Here is a 10,259-nt window from a genome sequence, read left to right on the forward strand (position 1 = left end):
TGGGCGCCCCACGTTCTTGCTGACCTGTTCACTCCCTTCCTCTAATGGGTCATATTTTAGCAGCGGTGGCGGTGACAAATGGGCGCGCTCTAAAAGCCCTGTCCAAGGTGCTGAAACTCGGTTGATCTATGACTGAGTCCCGCTGATAAATGCCTCCCATCAGTTTGCGCATGACGCCGATTCATCACCTCGCCGAGGTTTGTGTTGGGAATCCATATTGGATTTTTAATGAAAGAGAATATAATGCAATTCAAAGTCAATGGGTTTGCCAATGTCCTCACACTTTACACACACGCACACACAAACCCACATACACACGTCTATTAAGGTGCACACACACACACACACACACACACACACACTGACAAAAACAAACTATCTCACACACCGGCAGTGCTGTTTGAGATTGCATTGCACTAACAGTGTTAGAGCGTGTGGCTTGAAGGGCGGCCGCTGTAATTGTGTTTGTCCAGAGCAGATCTCACACTCGTGCTGCCGTTGTGATTCACACACAAGATTTATGAGCCTCATCCACACAAATTTCCATAGACAACACTTTGTCTTTTTTTTTTTTTTTGTCTGTTGTAGCAATAGAAATATAATCAAAGACATGCTCCGTCCAGATTTAACAAGAAAAGATAGTAGTTATAAGACACCACACAGGTTTAATGAAAAATGTATTTGTTCATAAAACTGCATACATTATAGTCGGTTTTTATTATACACTAGACTAACAAGTTTCTTTTCTGCCGTTATAAACTATCTTCGCTTGGCACCATTTAATGTAACACAGCAAAGAAAATGCTTCTTTTTTTTTTTTTGCAGACATCAAAGCCGCCTCAACAAGGTAATTAAGACAGAAGAGTTCCTGTGCTGTGCTTTACTCTGGTTGCACTGCATGAATGACCTGTAGCTGTGTAGATTATAGTCAAGGTGTCTGACTGATTAAGCTTGTTATAATGACACAAGTTTGAAATACAAAAAAGAAAAGAGCCAGTCCAGTAAATGTGTGTTTGTTTGTCCCAGTGCAAAACGTCCCGTGGAAAGAGGTGAAAAGAGAAAAAGAGGACACGTAAACAACATGGTCCCGTGTCCGTCACTCTTTGTCTTCACATAATCCCAAAGTGCTTTTACAGACAAGGACGTTTATTACATGGAGTCGTCCGGTAAGTCTATTACAGTCGCCCTCACCTTGACCCCAGATGCACCGAAGAATTCCAGGAAAGAAGAAGAGGAAGAGGACTGAGTGCTGGGAATCAGCAGCGTCTCATCCTGGTCCGCTATCAGTTTCCTGTAAAACACTTGGCTGTACAGAGACGTGTAGATGACGGAGCAGGACACGGCGACCACGATGAAAAACACGGCGCAGGTAGCCATCACCAGAGCGTCCCAGTTCTCCGTGTTCCCGCTCAGGACCGCCGCCGCCTCCTTCGTGGTCACGTTAACGCAGTCCCTGCTGGCCGAGACCTCCACGCAAACCTGGTAGCGGGTGGACGGGCGGAGCTGTTTGATCTGGTACTCTCTGACATCAGCAGGAAGTCTGTTGCTGAACGGCATCGACCGGACTTTGGATAAATCGGACCAGTGTAGCTGAGAAACCAAACCGCCTGCAGTGCTCTCCCAGGAAACCATCACGGACCGAGCCTGGACGGACGTGACGTACAGATGCAGCGGTTGAGTCGAAGGTTGGGCCGAGAAGCCGTCCACCACGACCGTCACGGACTTCAGGTCCGCTCCGACCAGATTGTGGGCGACGCAGGTGTACGAGCCGGCCTCCTGCTCCGAGGCGTCGTAGATGTCGAACGTTCCCTCCGGGTGCATGTAGTACTTGTCGGACACGCTTCCCGGTAGGACCCGGTCACCCGAGGGCGTCACCCAGTAGATCTCGGGCTCCGGTTCTCCGAACGCCCGGCAGTGCAGCGACACCGAGCTCCCTTTGAGAATCTCGACTTGATGAGGGAGGCTCCCCGGTGAGATCAGAGGAAGGCAGATCTCCGTCATCTCCCTGAAGTGCACTTGCCGGACGTGCTGGCCCTGGTACTCCGGAGGCTCGGCGCAGAACAGAGAGTCCGGCTCCATGAAGCGCACGGCAGTCCGGTTCATGTTGACCCAGCGGATGACGCAGTCGCAGCGGATGGGGTTGCTGTGCAGGCTGACCTCGCGCAGGTTGGGCAGCGAGTCCACGGTGCCGCGGTGCAGAGCGCTCAGAGCGTTGCTGTTCAGCATCAGTGTCTCCAGCCGCGGCAGCTTACGGAAGGCCCTCGGGTGGATGAAGGACAGCCGGGGGTTGTTGGTGGCCTCGATCTTCGTCAGCTCCGGCAGGTTGTTCAGGGCGAAGCTGTCGATGGAGACGAGCTCCGGCATGCTGTTGATGCCGAGCTCCTTCAGGTGCATCATGTCCATGAAGTCGCCTCTCTGGATCCTCTCGATGGGGTTCTTGTTCAAATCCAGAAACTTCAGATTCTGGACTCTCGTCAGCGCCGCCCGGGGGACTCGGTTCAGCAGGTTGTCGAAAAACGAGATGCTCTCCAAGTTCTCCAGACCGACCAGAGCGTCGTCGGGGATCTCGGTCAAGTTCATCCTGGCCAGCACGAGGCTCCTGAGGTTAAACAGAGGTTTGAAGTTCATGTCCGACAGCTCCAGGATCGGGTTTTCTCCCAGCATCAGTATCTCCAGGTTGGGAAGCTGCTGGAACCACTGGCTGTTGACGCTGGTCAGTCGATTGGAGTTGAGATGGAGCCTGAGCAGCCGGCCCAGACCCCGGAAGGCCCCGGGGCTGATGGAGAAAATCAGATTGTGGTTGATGTAGAACTCCTGGATGTTGGGCAGCGATGCGAGGCAGCTGTCTGAGAGCTGCTGGATCCAGTTCTCCTCCATGTGGAGCGACAGCAGCCGAGGGAGCGATCCGAGACGAACATCGCCCACCGAGGAAATGTTATTCTGAGACAAGTCGATCTCGGTGACGTTGGCCAAGTAATCCAAAGTTTTCTCCACGTTAACGATGTTGTTTGTCTGCAGCAGCAGCACCTGCGTGTCCGCGGGGAGTCTCTCCGGCAGCGCCGACAGGCCCAGGTCGTTGCAGTCCACCGTGGCGGCCTCGGCGTAAACGGAGCTCGGGGAGAACCACGGTCGTACCTCGCATCGACACAGCGCGGGGCAGCGAGCGGCTTCCTCAGAGGCCCGGACGAACGCAGCCAGAGACAGCTCAGCCAGCAAACAAGCCACTACCGCTGCCTCCTTCATCTTGGCCTCTCCGTGTTCAGCCGGTAATTGGCCCTTATGGAGTCAGCTGTTAGCGCCGTTAACTTCACAAATAAAAGCTTATTTGTTGCTGCTGCTGCGGCGAGACAGACTGGATTTCTGCTGACGCTCCGGTCCCCGAAGCTTTGGCCCCCTTTGTCTTCCAGCTCTTGGCGAGGAGAGGGAAGGCAACCTTTCTTTCAGCTCAGGCCCGTGCCAGGCTGTCATGCACGCTGTGATATGCCAAGGTCGGTGTATCCTTCAGGGAGCGGTTGAGGAATGCTGTGGCTCCGGCAGCGGACGGATCGCTCTGCCTTCCATCATTATTATCCTCCGTCGCTGTCACCGGTGTCAGTTTCCATCTGGGGAGACAGAGGAGAGAGAGAGAGAGAGAGTGAAAAAAAGGCCAATATAACACTCTTGCTGTTCAGACACAGAGGCAGATTGACATTTAGGAATATTGAGATTTATTAAGCCTTTTCAGCCTCATTTGATTTTATTGCTTTCCCTTGCACCGTGTGAATTGTAAGTTATGATTAACTTGACCTTAACTCTGTTATTTCACAGGTTCTGAATCCAGAATCTTTTTCTCTTTTCTTAGCCTGTTCGGTCTTGTTAACGTCCCAGAGAAGACAGAGCTCAGACCCGTGTGTGTTGATTCAAGAGGCAAAAACATTGCAAGTCCTAATTTCGTCCCTGGCGCTGTAATTAACGGAGCTTCGCCGCCCACCCTGAACCTCTCGTCTTGTTGTGAACAATGCACCTGCGCGCACTTATCAAATCACACACTCAGAATAACAGCATCAACAACATGCATTCCTGTCTACAATGGTTAAAAGTAGAGGACAGAGTCAATGCTGTTGCAATTACTTTTCTCAATATGGAAAACATTACAGTTTAGAACACCGTTATGTCAATACAATCAGTTAAAACACAATCATGATTCATATACATATGCCACCAGACAAGCAACACAAGGCCGGTTCACACTTCCTAAACCAAACACCAACTTTCTGAAGCACACAATAAGAATACAGATCAATTAAAGCATGGAACTCCTCCTTTACCACTTCCAATAACTAAACTCACACACAAACTAACATTCAAAAAGCAAATAAAAAAATATCTTGGAATTTCATATCTGTAAAATAACATACGCATACACATGCACACACACATACACACAAAGGGTCTTATGTAGGGTAATAGGGCTTCTTGTTGTCATTTTCATTTGTTTTACCCTCTTATTTTATTCTTTTTATTTTATTTTATTTTATAACTGCTGTACATCGGAGTTATCTTACACAGGTTCTTTGATGTGATGACAATCTGATGGTACAGATTTAATGTAAGATTTTGTTGACTTGTCTTTCATGTTGTGATTGCAGATTTATGTTTAAATGTACTGGTTTTAACTGTGGACCCCAGGAAGACTAGTGGCATTCTAGAGCGCAGCTAATGGGGATCCTAACAAATAAAACATAAGAACAACAAGCAGACAGTTTGCCACAGCTGACACACACACACACACACACACTCAACCTGAGATCCGCCCAAAAATATCCAAACCTCCTCACCTCCTTCCTGCATAATGCATGAGTGTGACGGAGCGGCGGCGGTGCGGGTGACAGGTCTACGGCGGCGGCTCTTTTCCTGGTTTCGACGGCACATATTGATGTTTTGATTAATTTGTGACCTTGAGTGCAGAAGCCACAGCCGAGTGTACAACATTAAATGAAGCTGTCGGTTTAAACCGGAGCAGCCGGCTGCTGATGAGGACGAGCTATGACACTTCATGCATAATATTAGCTTGTTTATGGCGCCGATGTGTGAACGGGTCTGAGGAGTTTCTCTTTCACTTTATTACCTCCTCTCTCTTTCTCTTTCTCTAAGCTCTGGAGTAACAGTGTTGTTTCCTATCAACACTGTTATAGGCCGGTCCAGGTGTTTTGTATTCAATTATAACAACAGGAGACGATTCCACCGTCTCCTACTGAAAATGTGGATATTTAAAGCTCACTATTTTCTAAAATCTAAAAAACATCTCAGTGTAGTTTTCCATCTCCTCTCTTGAGCTCTGGTAACAACAGGTCGGTGTCAGCCAATCAGGAGAGAGGAGGAAGAGGTTCTGAGCCTCTCTTCTGTCTGATTGGCTGACTGTTTTTTAAAGCGATCCAATAAAAATAGAGCAGATTTCAGAATAAAACACTCAGAAAAACCAAATCCTGCAAAGTTGTTGTTGGATGTTTGGGTCCAGGTGGTGAGGGGGCGGGGCTTAGTTGTGACATCACCAAGTGACAGGAAGTCCTGACGGCTGCTTTTAAGGCTCAGTTTCTGAATACAGGCTGTGTGCCAATTTGGATTTCCTGCTCCATCATTTCATATTATATTGAAATATTTGTCACAACTTTTTACTTTTTTTTTCTCTTTTTTTTTTTTTTTTTTACTTATGATTAAGCTCTTTACGATGCTGTATTTTCTACCTTTTAAAAGAACGTTATGCTGAACCTCTAACCATTAACTTTTCACCTCTAACCCGCCAAGTGTCCTGAAACTGTCAATGCTGATCTTTTTAAAGAAATTTTATGGAATTAAAATGAATCAAAGCAGTCGGCAGGAAGACAGTGTTTAAATAACAAAAAGAGAGACTCTGTCCAACAGCAGCAGCCGACTCGCTCTCTGACTTTTCTCTCTCTGTCACAGTGAAGGAACAAATAGACAAAACTAACACACACATAAAAATAAACCAAAACTTCAGGAATTCAACAAAACAAAACAAAAAAATCTAAAATGGACAGCTGGCTGACAGATGAACAGACAAAGATGAGCGGGAGCACACAGGCTAAATGATTGAACACACAAGGAGCTGTCGGCTCCTACAAAATAAAACAGGAAATTCAACAAAAGTCCAAACAAATACGACAAAGCTCAACTGGTCGGATCAAACCATCACATTCTGTCTCCTCTCCCTCTCTCTTTTCAAACTCCCGGTTCAGTCAACGTATCATAGCCTCTACTGGATTGTAGGGGTGGGAGAAAAAATCGATTCACATAAATATTGCGATATCTTTTTTGACGATATTTAAATCGATTTTTCTTTTCAAAAATCGATTTAAAAAAAAAAAATTGTTTTGATTTTTTTTTTTTTTTTTTTTTTAAATATTGTGCAGTGTGCATTTGTTAGCCTTTTTTACATACAGAGAGTCCAGGTTTTGAAAAGGGTTTAAGTTCACTTTATAATGGAGTATGTTAATTTCTAGGCTCCTACAGTATTTGTGTGCAGATAAATGTTAAAAATGCTAAAGACTAAATCGAGAGAATCGGCAATATCGTAGAATCGCAATTTAAATCGAATCGCCATCCAAAAAATCGTAGAATAATCGAATTGGGAGAAAAGCATATCATCCCAGCCCTACTGGATTGTGTGTTTTTGTGCGTTATCATCCTCAGACGACTCTCACTCTTCCATTTGCAATCATCCCTCGCTCCTCTTTGTTTTGCTCTTCTTCCTCCTCTGCAGCTCTAAAGCGCTCCGGGCCCTCGGTGTGGACGGCCCGGCCCGGAGAGAAGCTGCTGCTGCTTCACCGAGTCGTCTCTGCTGCTCCGCGGAAACAATGCGTTTATGTACAGTATTTAGGTAACGACAAAAACAACTTCTATGCTAATGAGCTGCGCGGTGTGAATGTTAAATGGAGTGTTTAATAGTGGATGTTTTCTCTTTGGCTTGGAGAGCGCGCTCTCAGGAGACGCCGCCGTACGCTAATTTAATTTCTCTTGTTTACCTCCACGATCCTCACACACTCATTTTCCTCTTATTACTAAACACTGGGAGCCTGCATTGACTTCCTTCAGTTACTCCCCCACTCCCGCACACACACACACACACACACAAACACACACACATACACATACACACTTATATAAAATGGAGATGGCTGTGCTGAATGTGGAGCTTTAGATGAAATAAAAAGACAAACTGTCTGATTATCCGTCCATCTCCTCAGGTTTTAAATGAGTTTAGCTGCAGATTTTCATCCAGAACTTGAGGATGTCTCAAGTCGTCTTTAGAGAAATCTAACACAGTTGTCAGCAGTGCTGCAGATCAGCAGGAGGGACAGCGTGTCCCTGAAAGCAGCATGAGTTTCAGGTTTCTAATTCTACCATCCAGATGAACAGTCGGAGAGAAATCGTGGACTTTAAGGCGACAACAGCAACAACAACAACAACAACTCCCGGAGCTAAAGACGAGGTCATAATGAGGCCGTGCGGCGAGAACAAGATGTTGGTGTTTGGTGTTTTTTTAGCCCAGAGACAGAAGAACTACAGTATATAAAGACTCTGCAGAAGAAACATCTTCGTCCTTGACCCAGAGTTCAGAAGCAGTTTGGTCCTTTTCTTCCAGAAGAGAATCAACACATCTGTCTCTTAGAAAACCAGTTTTTATATAACAAGACGGTTGAACTGACAGAAAGGATGGAGGCAAAACACACTGTGACTCCAACATGGAGGTTGAGGTTCATTGGAAATAATCTGCTCCCATTCACATCTTGGTATAAATGTCAGATTTGTTTGCATTCGAGACGCATCTTGAAATCCAATTGCTGTCAGTCTGGACCAGACTGAAGGACCGCCCACTCTACTGAGGAGCTGTCTGTTGATTGGCTTATTGATTGACATTGCCAAAATCGCTCTAGTTTTAGCAGTATGTTTGTTACCTTTAATTGTCGGTGCAAGCTATTTTTAGAACGGCGGAGCAGAGCCGTGAGCTGCTCAGAGCTACGCTACGGAGGCTCGTTATGGGATTTCTTGGTTTCCCTCATCAAACTCATCAAATACACAATCCAACAACTCCACAACGCTCTGGTGGACAAGTTGTGACCTGCACATTCACCACGCTATGAGATAATAACACAACGTTACCACACAGAGTTGTTTTAGAGGGAAATGCAGAGACTGTTGATGAAAAACTGTCCCTGAAGGCAACGTGCATCAGCGGTTTTGCATGAATTTCCCTCTAAAACAACTCTGTGTGGTAACGTTGTGTTATTATCTCATAGCGTGGTGAATGTGCAGCTCACAACTTGTCCACCAGAGCGTTGTGGAGTTGTTGGATTGTGTATTTGATGAGTTTGATGAGGGAAACCAAGAAATCCCATAATGAGCCTCCGTAGCGTAGCTCTGAGCAGCTCACGGCTCTGCTCCGCCGTTCTAAAAATAGCTTGCACCGACAATTAAAGGTAACAAACCTACTGCTATGACTATAGGGATTATGGCAATGCTCCAAGTCAATGCAGGGAAACGTTTGTGTTTTAATTAACATGTTGAATTACTGTCCAATTAGAGACCAAGTTGCACTATCAGCCCCTCCTCTATCTCCATCTTTCCTTTCCCCCCTCTTCCCTCTACCACTTCCTGTTCCCGTCCTGCCTCCAGGATTAGCGGCGTTAGCGGCGTTAGCTGCTGGCGGCCTCAGGTCCGAGAGTCCCAGTCTGTGTTTATTCCGTCTGCTGAGGGAACAGTGAGTCTGTAGCTTCAGCCTCTCACTCTGCCGATGCAGCACTCAGCAGCACAGCCAGAGGATCTCCTGCAGCTGATAAAAGTATTTAGTAATGCATTATACAACCCTCACACAAACCTCAGAGCAGCTCAGTTTAACCCGACAGGACTGCCAGCCCCGGCACTTTTTCTTTTTTTTTTTTCTAAGTGCTGAGTATTGACATTCTGTGAACGGATTAAAGCGGCGCCACTGTGAAATATTTATGTATTTCTCATGCCGAGGGGTCGGAGCTCTGTCGCCGCCATCGTCCTGAAGTGGCAGACGTCTCATAAAGTCGTTGCTGACGCTCCTCCATGTTTTATTCAGCGCTCAACACTGACGGTACGGTACGGTGCAGCCGGCTGAGACGCAGGGGGACGGACTGTTGGTGCTCTTTATTTATAACACTGATGGATCACAAATCAAAACATAACACACACACACACACTCCGATCATTGATTGTTTGGCTGCGTTGGAACAGAAGAACTAATCGCATTTGTGGTTCCAGTGATAAACACGAGGACTGAACACATCTCCATTGTCATTGTCAGGGTTATTACGATACGAGTTGGGGTTTTGTTTAGGTTTTGGGGGAAAAAAGGTGCGGATACAAACAGCTGGTTTCCTTGCGGGTATCGAACGTCGCCCTCCTGAGTGTTATTAAAGGGATAGTTCAACATTTTGTCAAATTGGCCCATTTCCCTCTAAAACAACTCTGTGTGGTAACGTTGTGTTATTATCTCATAGCGTGGTGAATGTGCAGCTCACAACTTGTCCACCAGAGCGTTGTGGAGTTGTTGGATTGTGTATTTGATGAGTTTGATCCCATGAGCCTCCGTAGCGTAGCTCTGAGCAGCTCACGGCTCTGCTCCGCCGTTCTAAAAATAGCTTGCACTGACAATTAAAGGTAACGAACCTACTGCTATGACTATAGGGATTATGGCAATGGGCCAATTTGCCTAAATGTTGAACTATCCCTTTAACATCTGTCCACCAAGACGCAGAGTTTCTATCAATTTCCTATTCGTTTATCTATTTGTACTAAGTCGCTTTGCTCATGTCATAATCAGTATGACCACTAGGTGTCGCCTAGCAACGAAACCGAACAAACATGAAGACACGCTGCTCACTGATTCATTAAAATAACAAAAAAGCAAAGTGAAAAACAAAATAAAAAATTAGATATACTGGATACTGTCACTATTGTAAAGTGAAGGACTTCAGATTGGACAGGAATAATAAAAGCAGAAGCAGCAGTTTGTCAGAGCAGCAGATGAATGTGCAGCCGGCGCAGGTGGATGACAAAACGCTGTTGTTCTTTATTTAACAGCCGTTAATCCTGAGCTCAGATGTTTGATTTCAGACCCAGCGTGGCGTCTTTAACTGAACAAAGCCGGGCGCTGCCATTGGCTGAAGATAAATCTGCTCATCATGAGTCTGTGTGAACCCACCGACCGACCGACCGACCGACCGACCGGCCTG

The 10,259-nt window shown here is 46.4% G+C and overlaps 1 protein-coding gene across 1 annotated transcript; it reads right to left on the reverse strand.

Annotated features, from left to right (window-relative positions):
* Positions 1 to 607: 607 nt before the first annotated feature.
* On the reverse strand, positions 608 to 3,597 carry LOC146986569 (leucine-rich repeat neuronal protein 3-like). Its single transcript, XM_085780280.1, has one exon. It carries the CDS (start codon positions 3,241 to 3,243, stop codon positions 1,150 to 1,152), a length of 2,094 nt encoding a protein of 697 aa, XP_085636406.1. The 5' UTR covers positions 3,244 to 3,597; the 3' UTR covers positions 608 to 1,149.
* Between the last annotated feature and the right edge of the window lie 6,662 nt (positions 3,598 to 10,259).

The sequence above is a fragment of the Trachurus japonicus genome, chromosome 6 (genome assembly GCF_045865225.1).
Source record: "Trachurus japonicus isolate A0001 chromosome 6, Traja_1.0".
Classification (NCBI taxonomy): domain Eukaryota; kingdom Metazoa; phylum Chordata; class Actinopteri; order Carangiformes; family Carangidae; genus Trachurus; species Trachurus japonicus.